Source organism: Macrobrachium nipponense, chromosome 4 (genome assembly GCF_015104395.2).
Source record: "Macrobrachium nipponense isolate FS-2020 chromosome 4, ASM1510439v2, whole genome shotgun sequence".
Taxonomy (NCBI): Eukaryota; Metazoa; Arthropoda; class Malacostraca; order Decapoda; family Palaemonidae; genus Macrobrachium; species Macrobrachium nipponense.
In genome coordinates, this window is record NC_061100.1 from 15579033 (window position 1) to 15593205 (window position 14173).

The window sequence follows — 14173 nt, forward strand, 5'->3', positions numbered from 1 at the left end:
ATTTAAAGCAAGATGTAGAGCACGTATTTGTAAAAAGCAAGGCCCCTCCACTAATGGCAAATTCCTATTTGACCTTTTGATTCCTTATGTATGACCTAAACCCTTATATCAACCAAAATAAATTTTGAATTTTCATCCCCCTTACATATATGTGATGTATACAAAATCTGAAATCTTTACCTCTCAAGATCATGTACGTACATATATGCATTTACAATTCTTAAAAACCCTTGAACTGCAGTGGACAAACAAAAAGACAAGCCAATTACTAGTAGTCCCAGGGCAGTAAACCAAGGAATAAAAACAAACTATATATACAAACTAAACTAACCAAAAAAAAAAAAAAATTATAGACAATTTAATGACAAACTTTGAAATATAACAATTAGACAATTTATTACAACAAACCAATATGGTGAAAAGGATGAATCACCTAGAAATTTACCTAAATATTAAAATTTAGTAAATTATGAAATAATTAATGGTTAACAGTTAATCAAAAAATAATCTTTGAATTTATTTCAGTAGGAAATTCATCATTTATGATAGCACTTACAGATTTAGCATTAGCAAGGAGGGTTAAATTGTGAAAGATCAAAATATGAAATTTTTAAAATTCATTTGTATTTTTCATAGCTAACAAACCTGAGGTATTGACATTAGGATAAATTTTCTGGTGCCAGCTGGAAACCGATTAAAAACAATAAAAAAACTGTCTATGTAAAACACTTTTATTCCACACTTACCAAGTGTTCCAACTTCTTACGTCGGAGAGGAGGCTGCTCTTGCAAAACTGAATCTGCCAGGATGTTTAATGTAGCTTCCACCTGTAACAATGTTTGCTGGAGAGGTCCCATGTCACCATTACTAGCAGCCGAGAGTCCAGCCTCAACCTTTTATTAAAAAGAAAAAAAAGAAAAAAGAAAAAGAGTAACTTATCAGTGATACTTTTAGCGAACCATCTAAAAATCATTAATATAATCAACTACCATATAAAAAGCTCTTATTTTTCAAACATTCATCAAACCTCAGAATTCCAGTATAGAGCAGAGGGCTTGCAGATTTAAGAGCCAAAGTATTTAGACAAGACAATTGCACTTCAATATTTAGAAGTTATTACACGAAAAATCTACATAGAATGAACTGAAATCTTCCTTTCCAAACAATGATAGAACTATGATTTTGTGACATACCTCTTCACTCCACGAGATCTGCGCAGCAAGAACCACCAACTGAGCTTGGTATTTATCACACCACTGAAGATAACTTGGAGTATCTATGGGGCCATGCTTGAACTGCTTGATGTCTGCTACAGCTGCTGCAAGATTCTGTGCCAGGGTCATTCGCATTTCATATTCCACCTGAGAGAGCCACTCGTTGATTTTGGGATAGTCAACTGTAGAGACAACTTTGTTGAAGCACACCTGAAGTCAGAGAGAAACCAATGCTCAATTTATAATGGTCTAAAAGTATCACACATCACATACACAATTTTTTTTTTTTTACTAACAACAGCCTCATTTCGTAACCGATTACTTCTTTTCATGTGTGGTTACATAAACAAACCTTTGCAGTTCTGAATAAACATAAATAGATATTCAAAAGAAACCTTTCTACAAGATTCTAGGAACAAATTTCTTACTAACTGGAAAAATATCCAAAACCATATCTCTTATAAGTAAAACACCACAAAAACAAAGCTTAACAGAAATAAAAATTCTTATGCTTAAATTCATCAGGACTGTATATACTTGTCTAATTTGTTCAGCAAGATTACAAAATTTATTTTAGAGAATGCTTACCTACATGTCAAAGAAACTCACCTCTTCTCCTTCACGGGACGCAATACCTGTGACAACTGTGTCATTCTCGTCCAGAATGATGGCTGTGACACCGGCGAACATCTTCTTGAAGTGTTTCTGCAGTCGGGGAATATTCTTACTGTTGCCAATGATTTCCAGCAGATCTTCGTCTCCAACAAAGTAGAACCTGAAATGTTAATCGCACAAATAGCATGGTCAGAAAATTCTTAGTTCTACCCTTAATTTACACCTTATATCACATTTTCTACTTTGAAGGTATCATATCAAATTTACAAATCCCTATACAGTATAATTATATGCAACCTGTGCCCATGTATTTTTTTCTGTGCAACAACAAGTCAATGTGCAACATACGTAGTCTACATTTAGACCTGTCACAGACAAGCACTTCTCTCCACTAGCCCTTATTTAAGTATATAGAATGAAAGTTCCTTTGTCTGAGCATCAGGACGACAATGCATAATAACCCTAAAGTCCTGGCTTGCAGTCTTGATTGTCTATCAAACTACCTTCATTTTTGACAGCATAGGTACACAAATGCTCATACATAAGAAATAAAATATACATCTGGTTAAAATACCTATCAGTAATAATATCTGCATATCAGAATAGCCAGCCCTATATATTTTAACTTGGTGGTCTGGTTAAACTATCTAACTATTTTACTGTTATCTTTTTCACTCTATGAATTTTATATTTTTATGTATATGAATTTATTTAATTTGAAATTTGTAAGTACGATGGATGCACGGATATACTTTGAAGTGATGAGGTAACTGAACGGGATCAAATAAAGCTTTTAATTTTAGTTCTGTTGTTATAATGACAGTGAGAAACCTTGAGCTGTTGTCTATTTGTTATTTTCATTAACATTTTTGCTGGCAACTTTGATGTTATTACCAACTGGGTAATGAAAGTGGTCACTCTGATGGAAAAATAATGTACATACTACTTCATATTCAATTATTTGGTAGTCCATTATTACCACTACATTTGCTTTACTCTGGTTTCATTCTACCCTCTTTAACACTGCTAGTGCTCTGACTGCAAGCAGTAAAATGAGTGAATGTTCCTAAAAGGCTTTCAACACACTAACTGGACTGATGTCCAGATCTGCATACACATACAATGTTCTTCACAGCTCGGCTCATGTTTTCATGTAACTGCAGTGAACTGTTTACTTCATCCAACCTGGTATTGTTACGTGTTTTCCTCTTTAAACCATATGATAATATTACTGTGGCAAGTTTACAGTTCTGATATTTTTCATTGCCTACCAATGTTATCTTTTCAGACTTTTCAGACAAGAGATGTACATCATGACCAGTAATTCTCAACATTACACCCTAGACTAAGAAGCCTGGTATTTGCAAATCTTGTTTATTATTACTATTAATATATCATTACAAGGTAGCTCAATAAGATTTGCTAACTGTAATTCTTATATTCCACTGATGACAATATTTTTCTAATATAATGAGATCATGGTTTATAGATACGCAAGGAACTGAGAGGAGAGGCCATATGGTGAATCATTTTGATGTTTTGAAAAACTTCAGTTCTAAAGTCTAAAATAACTGGAATTGAACTTTAAGTATGAAAAAGTAAATATATATTAAAAACCGTTCCTCACTGATGATGTCAATTCAAAGTTGCATTACCTGGGGAAGGACGATCTCTCTCGTTCCAAGTACTCTCCGAGGGCCTTCTGGATCTTGCCTAAGAGATCAGCCAGACGCTCTAAGGACCGCTGTACACCTTGGATGTTAAGAACATCCATTACCATGGGAGATTTGCTGACTTTCTTCATCAAGGTCAAGAACTCTGTGCTGTAATAAAAAAAATGTAGGAGTTTCAATCTTTGAAATGAATAAATATATTAAAAAAATAAAAAAAATTATTATTCATATATATATAGTACAAGTAACTCTGAACACTACCAAATAAATCAACATTAAACTTTTACACTGCTTCATGCCCATAAAAACCTACTGTGAAATTTTATGCTATGGTATAAACCTGTGCAGATCTTAAACCACATCAACTCCATATATAACAACATAATGCTAATGATTATTTTAAATTAGTTTTGTTATATCTAAGGATCCCAGTAGTGATATATATTCACATTTCTATCACAAATACAGTACTGGGAAAATCACTTATCAATGCGATAGAAAAATTAATCTAATACTGTTAAAAACAGTAGTCTAGCTGACATTTCTGGAACTCAAAAGAGATACTATTTATAGTATACTCATTTACTCCACATGTGAAAATACATTATTAACCCCAATATTGTAATAATCCCACCTGATGCTTCCAAAGCGTGAGGTCTCCACAGGCAATAGAGCCTTGATGTCAGAAGATCCAGAGAAGATTCCTTCCAAGTAGACCCAGCGGCGCTGGACATCAATCCAGACATCAAACAGAGAATTGATTCTGTTCAGCTTCTCTTCCCAAGTTAACGCTTCCTCCTCAAACTCTCTGTAGTATGGAGAGAGCTTCATTGCAGCCACTGAATTGATATGCTCTTTCACCTTGTTGAAGAGGTCGTCCCATCCACGGATCAACTTGCACTTGTTCTGGTAGTTGATCAGGTCCAACTCATAGTTCTGCCAAGATTCACGAACTTGTTTCAAGAACTCCTCGAGCGCCATTTCTCCCTGAGCTGTGATGATGACATTCTTGATGAGGGGTTCATTCTTCTGTAGATCAACATCCCATACCTGACCCAGTGTCAAATCATTCAGGATCCAATTGACGTGGAGCTGTCTCATCAGGGTCTTCCAGTGACGTTCCTTAAGAGCGTCGCTCTTCAGTTCCACAATGGTCATGTTGACTTTAGTGTAGCCCTGGAGCAGCCTCTTCACATACTCATAGCTAGAGTACTGTCTCAATCGAGCTGGCAAGTCCTTCAGCTGAGTCAGCAGCTGGTCTAAGTGAGCACGCAACTTTCTTGGCTGTACTGAGAGCCATGGCTTCTCTTTCAGTTCATCTATCTGTTCCCAGATCTTTGCAAGTTCAGCCCAGACTCCCTTCAGATCCTGAAGTTCTTCAAAAGCAACTGTCATCCTGTCCTCTGAGGTGTTAAGTGCTCCAGGCTCCTGTAATTCAAGGGCTTCTTTAGCTTTAGCCACATTGTCACGATCATCTTTAAGTCGAGTGAACTTGCTCTCGTAGAGCTGTAGTCTCTGCAAGGCTTCGTCTGGACGCACATGGCCTTCCACTGGCTTTCCTCTTTCCCAGTCCTGGAGGAAGTCATTTGTACGTGATTCAACTGCCTTGTCTTCTGCAACAATCTTCAACTGCAAAGATGCCACCTGAGTCTGAATGCTAGAGTCCTTTCGACGGATGATCTCATTGAAGGCGCCCCATTCCCCTTCTATGTTATCCACATGCAACCACTGATTGGGGAACTGGAATCTTTGGCGTTCAAGTATTCTCTGACCTTCCTTGTACATTTCTACGTGTTTCTCCCAAGACTTCATCTTTCGCTTGAGTGACTGTACATAAGTAATGAGTGTGACTGCATCGGAGGTGCTGGCTGCATCAATGCTCTGCTGTTCTAGTTCACTGCGACTCTTGGACACCTACAAAAGTAAAAAATACAATTAAATTTCATGTATAAAAAATTTTTAGTTACACATATTGTTTAGAAAGTTAAAAAAAGAAAAAAACTATTTCCATTTCAGGATAAAAAATTTGATTAGGAATTGTATAAGAGATTATTTAATGATTTATTTTACCAGAATCAAGGGCATACAAACAAAGAAATTGCCATATCCCAAGAATTCCTCAGAATGGTAAATAGGCTTTAGAATGATATAAAATTGTTTTCTTGCATACCTGGATACAAAAGTAACAAACTGATTTGAAACCTAAATTAAATCTTAATAACTCATCAAGAAGCAAATCTCACAAAAATCAGATAGGTAGTACCTAGTTCTTGTACAAGCATGTTCAAAGGTAACCATCCACCAATGCAGTGACCAATGACTTCCATCAACATTTTTTGTGTGCTAAGTGAAATGCAGCATTTAGGAAATGAGGAATACTACTGCTTGACCTTTCCAGTGATCAGCAAAATAAGGCTTAACGTTTGAGAATAAAACTTATTTCCTAACAGGGTGAGTTATATCAACAAATTTACTATACCTGAGCATGGAACTGTGTCATTTCTTGGCCAAGAAGTTGGCCAAACTTGCTAAGAACATCTTTGTGCCATGAGTCATACTTCAGAGAAACCTTGCTCTGGACTTTGGTGTAATCCACAACGATTGGGCCAAAACTGCGCCTCGTGTCAGATGTATCGAATGTGGTTCTACATTGCTTGATATCTTGCAGGAGCTTCATCCACCTAATTGAAAATGAGTTTAAGCCGAGAGCATTTTCTTGAATAAAAATACTTGAGATAAAAAAGACAATAAGAGTCCATGATTATGTGATAAATTTCAAAACAAAATACCTGATCATATTGCACAATACTATATTGATCTTAATCTCAAGAAAGTGACAATATATAAGCAATCCAAATCATATGAAATCAAGATGTATTTATTTTCAATTACTACAAAATCACAATATAAAAAATGAAAGACTATCAACCTAGATTGTTTCCAGAAGATATTTTGGTCTGCACTTTACAAAAACTATAGTACTTCCTTACAATAATGTGATAATGCACTATTCCAGCAACTAGCTTTCGATGAAATCATTACCTCAAGACAATCTATAATCATCTATGAATTACATCCTCTAGAAACTGACAGTTTTTTTATAAGTGATTTTATTTTACTACTCAATTTATGAAATTAAATAAAAAAAAGGAGGAAAATTACAACTTACTTGGCAACATCTTCACCCAGCTGTCCATACAGGTGGTCTGGTTGTAGATCCCAAAGAGCTTGGTACTGCAACCACTCTTTGACATAATTTGACACTTCAAATATCACCATGTCAACAGCATCATAAGCTTCTTTTAGGTATTCGTGGTCACTGGGGAGTTTCACAAGTAAGTTTCTGTAAACTTCTGTTGTTGGTCGATCCAATCCAACCTATAAAACATTAGATATAATTATGTTAAAGAATATACAGTGGGAAATATACTTTAAATCAAACAGGCAATTTCTAGGTCTTCTCTATTTCAACCTGATTACTCCTCTTACAGAAATTTTCTAACTGAAAACCAATGCAACTTCTACTCAGCTTTATGACTTTAACAATCTAAAATTAAAATATCTTGCTAAACCTATTGACATTTACAAAAAATCTAATTAGTTCTGAAATTTTATGTGAAATTTCATGTCACACTGACTTCCTGTTCTTTACAACAGTCTCAAGGTGATGACATTTTGACTAACTTGTAAAAAAAGAATGTTCTCTTTGTGCCCATAAAAGAGTACAGCTTTAGAGTGAACCCTGCACATCATGTCAGACAATTCTTAAGGTTTTTTGTAATGACCTTTTTTTACCAACTCTTATCGCGTGCCTCCTCTTTCCAACCAGCGGTCCAGCATCTTTATAATATTTTTCCAATGTTCAGATTTCATTTGTGACAAATCTTTTCAGAGCAAATCTTTGAGCCTCAAAATGATATTGTTAAGATACAATAAAGTTTTGTACATACTTACCTGGCAGATATATACTTAGCTATAGACTCGGTCGTCCCGACAGAATTTCAAAACTCGCGGCACACGCGACAGGTAGGTCAGGTGATCCACCATTCCCGCCGCTGGGTGGCGGGGTCTGGAACTATTCCCGTTTTCTAAGCCATAATTTCTCTTCCACCTGTCTCCTGAGGGGAGGCTGGGTGGGCCATTAATCGTATATATCTGCCAGGTAAGTATGTACAAAACTTTATTGTATCTTAACAATATCATTTTTGTACAAGTAACTTACCCAGCAGATATATACTTAGCTGATTGGCACCCTTGGTGGCGGGCAAGAGACAGCTAAAAACAAAATAATACTTAAACTAAATACATTAAAAAACAGGGAAAAAACAACCTATGTTCTTGGATAACATAATCCATAGTTCCTACCTTATTGGGCTGAAGACTTCATGACTACTGTCGATGAGTCTGCTTGCCTCAAGAGTTTCAACGAGGAATGAACCTATGGTTGAATAACTCTTTGGATCGTGTCAATGGGGGCTAGCCCGCTTACGCGACAGAGCCTATACTGGATCGTACCAATGGGGGCTGACCCACTTACATGGTAGAGCCTTGACCTTTTGTCATATCAATGGAGACTCGCCCTCTTACATGACAGAATTAAGGTTATTAAACAAATCACAAAGAGCACTGAAGCCAATCCCGATCACCTGACCATGTTAGTATTGTTACAATCTATGAATTGTAAGAGGGTCCCTATTCCCTCTGACAATTAACCAATAAAAACAACCACCAATAAACAGTAAATTAAGCCTTAAACTAAATAGGAAGGATTAGCCTCAGCCCCTTCTCCCAGCACTGAATTCGCCGAAACATACGCTCCCAGAGCAAAGCACTTTTCGTACGAAATTTTAACGTCTCTTAGGTAATTCGAGGCGAACACCGAATTACATCTCCAAAATGTCGACTCTATAAGAGCCTGAAGCGACCATGTTTTGTGAAATGCCATAGACGTAGCTATGGCTCTCACTTCATGAGCTCTCACTCTGAGAACCTTGAGATGCTCTTCTTCGCACTTAAGGTGAGCTTCCCTTATTACATCTTTTATGAAGTATGTAAGGGCGTTCTTAGAAATCGCTCTTTTCGGATCTCTTACAGAGCACCAAAGACTTTCTTCTGTACCTTTCAGCAACTTCTTCTTCTCCAGGTAGAACTTGAGTGCCCTGACTGGACACAAAGTCCTTTCTAGTTCTCTCCCTGTTAATGAAGATACTTTTATCTCAAAGCTTCTTGGCCAAGGCTTTGAGGGATTTTCATTTTTCGCTAGAAAAAATGGTTTAAAGGAGCAAATCGCTGAATCCTTCTTAAATCCCCACTTTTACCTTCCAAAGCTTGCAACTCGCTAATTCTCTTGGCTGTTGCTAACGCAAAAAGGAATAATGACTTTCTCGTTAAGTCTCTAAACGAAGCTGCGTGAGACGGTACAAATTTTTCCGACATTAGGAACTTGAGGACCACATCCAAGTTCCAGCTAGGCTTCTTGATTACCTGTTCTTTCGTGGTCTCAAAAGACCTTATAAGGTCATGAAGATCTTTATTATTTGTCAGATCTATTCCTCTATGTCGAAAAACTGAGGCCAGCATACTTCTGTAACCCTTCACTGTTGAAACTGCCAGGTTACAGTCTTTTCTCAAATATAGGAGAAAATCTGCGATTTCAGTTACAGAGGTACTGGAGGAGGATATTTTCTTTCCCTTACACCATCTTCTAAACAACTCCCACTTCGACTGATATACTTTAGAAGTGGAGACTCTTCTGGCTCTTGCAATAGCCTTCGCCACTTCTCGTGAAAAGCCCCTTGCTCTGACAAGTCCTTCGACAGTCTGAAGGCGGTCAGACTTAGAGCGAGGAGGTTTTTGTGAAACCTGTCGAAGTGGGGTTGTTTGAGAAGATCGTTCCTTAGTGGAAGCGATCTTGGAAAATCCACTAACCACTCCAGCACCTCTGTGAACCAATCGAGAGCCGGCCAGAAGGGAGCGATGAGGGTCATTCTTGTTCCTTCCGAGCAAGCGAACTTCCTCAATACTTCTCCTACTATCTTGAAAGGAGGGAAGGCGTATGCGTCCAAGCCCATCCAATCTAGCAGAAAGCTGTCTACTGCTACTGCTTGAGGATCCGAGATCGGGGAGCAATAGGTTTCTAATCTGTGATTCTTGTTGGTCGCGAACAGGTCTATATTGGGCCTTCCCCACAGATGCCAAAGTTGTTGGCAAATCTGAGGATTGAGAGTCCATTCCGTGGGTAGGACTTGTTCTTTTCTGCTTAACAGATCTGCCCGGACATTTTTCTCTCCCTGCACAAACCTTGTGAGGAGAGAGATCTTCCTTTCCTGTGCCCAAATCAGCAGATCCTTTGCTGATTCGTACAGGGAAAAGGAATGCGTCCCCCCTTGTTTCTTTATATAAGCGAGGGCTGTTGTGTTGTCCGAGTGAATCTGAATCCCCAGACCTGAGACCTGTTCCTCGAAATGAACCAAAGCTAGATGAATGGCTGTTAGCTCTTTCTTGTTTTATGTGCCAGGACACTTGTTCTCCTTCCCAAGTGCCTGACACTTCTTGCGAACCTAGGGTCGCTCCCCACCCTGAATCTGAGGCGTCTGCAAACAACGCTAGGCGAGGGTTCTGTAAGCAAAGGGAGATTCCCTTGCTTAGTTTCTGTGGATCTAACCACCAACGGATATTCTCCTTGATCCCTTTCGAGATTGGAAATGTATCTCCTAGATTGTTGGACTTCCAATTCCACTTCTCCTTCAGATAAAATTGAAGGGGTCGTAGGTGAAGTCTTCCTAAGGAAACGAACTGTTCCATCGAGGAGAGGGTCCCCAGTAAGCTCATCCATTCCCTCGCGGAACAATCTTCTTTCCTTAAGAAGACTGACACCTTTTCTAAGCAGCGTTCTCTCCTTTCCTGCGAAGGATACGCTAGAAAATCCCGAGAATCCATCTGAATCCCCAGATAGACAATACTCTGCTGGGAGTCAGCATGGATTTCTCGTGATTTACTAAAAGTCCTAAGGACTTTGTCAACTTTAGAGTAACTAATAGGTCCTCCAGACATTTTTTCTCCGATTGGGCTCTTATTAGCCAAACGTCCAGATATAACGAGATCCTGATCCCTTCCAGATGTAGCCAATAAGCTACATTCTTCATGATGTCCGTAAAGACTTGAGGGGCAGTCGAAAGTCCGAAGCACATCGCTCGGAACTGGAACACTTTCCCTTGGAACATGAACATCAGATACTTCCTTGCTGCCGGATGAATTGGCACATGGAAATACGCATCCTGAAGGTCCAGGGACACCATCCAGTCCCCTGGACGAAGAGCAGATAGAACAGAGGAAGACGTCTCCATTGAAAATTTCTTCTTCAATACAAAAAATTCAGGGCACTGACGTCTAGAACCGGTCTCCATCCCCCCGATGCTTTCGGTACCCAGGAATAGCGATTGTAGAATCCTGGAGACTGGAGATCTTGAACCAGTTCTACCGCTTCCTTGGAAATCATCTGTTCCACTGCTTGCAACATAGCAAGCTTTCGGACCGGATCCGAGTATCTTGCGGTCAACTCCCTTGGAGTTGTCGTCAAGGGAGGATTTTCCCTGAAGGGGATCAAGTATCCTTTTTTCAGGATAGAGAGGGACCAGGAGTCCGCTCCCTTCTGCGCCCAGACTTTGGCAAAGTGGAGTAGCCTGGCGCCTACTTTCGTCTGGAGGACTTCCTGCTCATCTAGACTTCCCGAAGGACCTTCTAGATGGTCTACTCCTTCTCTCTGGTCTGCGACCTCTAAGAGGGCTCTAGAAGAGGAGGCACCTCGAAAGGGCTGAACAAAAGAGGGTCTCTCTTTTTTCTCTATAGGCACTGCCGGCCTAAACTTCTTGCTGAGTGCGTGAGGAGATCCTGAGTTGCCTTCTCCGTAAGAGATTTAGAAACCTCTCTAACAGTCTCTTGTGGAAAAAGGTGCGGGGATAACGGTTGCAAAAAGAAGAGATGTCCTTTGCAAAGGTGATACTGCTCTTGCTAAGAAAGAGCTAAAGACAGATCTCTTCTTTAATACTCCCGTTCCAAAAAGAGAGGCAACTTCCACAGAACCGTCCATGACCGCTCTGTCCAGGCAAGCCAGGAACGCTCGAAAGTTCCTCCATGGAAACAAAGTCAGTGTCCTGAGCTCTCTTCGCTAACGCTCCCAAAGCCCAGTCCATAAAGTTGAAGACTTCTAGGGTTTTAAAGAGGCCCTTTAGAAGGTGGTCTAGCTCACACATGCCCCAAGTCGCCTTAGCAGACAGCAACGACTTCCTCCTAGAAGAGTCCACTAAGGAAGCAAAATCCGCATCTGCGGAAGAAGGCAGACCTAACCCCATAGGTTCTTTGGTCTCGTACCACCTTCCTGGTTTTCCTGTTAACTTGGAAGGAGGGCAGGAAAAAACTGTCTTGCCCGCTTCCCTTCTGGAAGTCAACCACTCTGAAAAAGTCTTTAATGCCTTTTTCATACAAAGAGCGGGGCGCATCTTGACGAAGGAAGACGACTTGAGAGCTTTAGTGCTGGACATCAAAGATCCTGGTGAAGGAGGGTCCGCAGGATGAAGGGAGTCTCCGAACTCCTTTAGCAGCAAAAGAGAAAGTCTCTTGTAGTCAGGAAAACTGCTCAATCTACTGGCTCTTTCGTCTTCCGATACCTGTCCCAACTGATCCACAGAAGGAGATAGTTTGGAGTGATCTGGCTCTTCCCGGGAGAAGAACTCCTTTCCCGAGAAGGGGAGCGCGGAACATTAGCACTTCTATACGAAGAGTGAGGCTCCTGCTTGTTGGAAACACTCTTGTGCCTACTAGACTCTTGTTGTCTAGGTTCGTCAGGTTCGTGGCGCTTGCTAGGCTCCTGGCGTCCTGATTCTGGGCGCTTGAAAAGATCCCGCGTCCTGATTCCTGACGCTTAACAGGCTCTTGGCGCCCTAACACTTGACGCCTAACGTACTCCTGGCGTCCTGCCTTCTGGCGTCCTAACTCCTGGCGCCCTGACTCCTGGCGCCCTGACTCCTGGCGCTGACCCTGACTCCTGGCGCCCTGACTCCTGGCGTCCTGGCTCATAGCGTCCTGATTCCTGCCTTCTAGCAGAAATCCTGACGTCCTGAATCCTGTGTTCTAAGAGGCTCTTGACGCCCTTTCTTGCGTCTTGCTGCCTCTTTGCGCCTGTCTGGCTCCTGGTCCTGCAGACCCAAGGGATCCTGATACCTAAATCGGTTTTCCGGTTCCTTGCACCTAAACCGATCGAGACTTCTGCTCGATTCGCGACGTCTCAGAGGGCGCTTCGGGGAAGACAGCCTATAGGGCGAAAGGGCTCTTCTCTCAGGAGAACAACTCCTATCAGACGAGGTCTCTCGACGAAGGCGATAAACGCCCTGGAGATCGTGAGGGTTCTCTCCTATACGAAGCGGGGCGCTTAGCGGAACTCTTAACAGGGAGCGAGACATCCTTCCTCCTTGTAGAGTCCTTAGCAAAAGAGCCTACGAGAGAAGCTAACTGCTCTTGCAGATTAACCAAAAACTTCTTCGTAGGATCCTGAAGAGAAGGCTCCTCTTGTCTAGTCTTCTTAGGTCCCGAAGGCCAATCCTCTGGAAAACGCTCTGGGCTGGAGTCAGCCGCGTCTCCTTTAGGCGCCTTCCAGGCTCTCTTCAAAGGGCGCGAAAGAGAGGCCGAACTCCATCCTCGTTTAGGAGAGGAAGAGTCTGAGGCCGAAAAACACTCCTTTAGGACGCCTTTTCCTTTTTGCAGGCAATCCGAGGCAGCCTGGGACTTAACAACAGGATCTGCCGAAGGGACGCCTGACCGTTGGGGATGTTCTGCATCCTCCCTGCGGCTTTCGACATTCCTCCTCCCCTGGTCCTGGGAGTTTGGAAGCGGTCTAGGCCTAGGAGCAATGAGGACACTGCACAAGTCACTATCACCACTCTTACCTTGGTTTAGAGCTCGTAGCTGAGCTTGAAGTTTCTTAATTGAAGCTTTTACATTTTCCCTCTCTGACGAAGAATCTTTGGATTCAGAACAGGGAGAAGCAGCTGAGGCTAAGGGAAAATTGTTAGAAGGAGAGTTAATTTCTTGTTCTAAGGAGCAAGATCTACTAGATGACCTAGCTGAAGCCTTTCTCACTCTATCTCTCTCAAGCTTCCTAACATATGATGATAATTCCTTCCATTCAAGCTCCGTAAGGTTCTCGCATTCAACACAGGTGTTAATAAAAGAACATTCATTCTCCCTGCATTTAGCGCAAATACTATGAGGATCTAATGCCGATTTAGGCAGCCTAACCTTACAATCTTCCCTACTGCAAACTCTAAACATAGGTGAAGCCTTAGCGTCAGACATCGTGAAAGAGTAGTCAAAACCAAAGTCGAAAAACAGTCCACAATAAGCGTATGCCAAGCCAAGAAAAAACAGAATACGTCACCAAAAAACCAATCCAAATTCTCGGCAAACGAGTTGAAATCCAAGATGGAGGAACGAACAATAGGTGTTGTTCGTTCAACCGACAGAGAAATTATGGCTTAGAAAACGGGAATAGTTCCAGACCCCGCCACCCAGCGGCGGGAATGGTGGATCACCTGACCTACCTGTCGCGTGTGCCGCGAGTTTTGAAATTCTGTCGGGACGACCGAGTCTATAGCTAAGTATATATCTGCCAGGTAA

At 41.0% G+C, this 14173-nt stretch overlaps 1 protein-coding gene across 4 annotated transcripts in view; it reads right to left on the reverse strand.

The window, feature by feature from the left end:
* The window catches only part of LOC135210731 (dynein heavy chain, cytoplasmic-like), a 112245-nt gene that overhangs the window by 48715 nt on the left and 49357 nt on the right, over positions 1-14173 (reverse strand). For all 4 annotated transcript variants that reach the window (XM_064243555.1, XM_064243554.1, XM_064243553.1 and 1 more), the window contains 7 exons: positions 6672-6880; positions 5982-6183; positions 4137-5416; positions 3485-3652; positions 1824-1989; positions 1194-1424; positions 747-893 (listed from right to left, as the gene is read on the reverse strand). In XM_064243555.1, the coding sequence (XP_064099625.1) occupies positions 747-893; positions 1194-1424; positions 1824-1989; positions 3485-3652; positions 4137-5416; positions 5982-6183; positions 6672-6880 (2403 nt within the window). The remainder of the gene's footprint in view (positions 1-746; positions 894-1193; positions 1425-1823; positions 1990-3484; positions 3653-4136; positions 5417-5981; positions 6184-6671; positions 6881-14173) is intronic.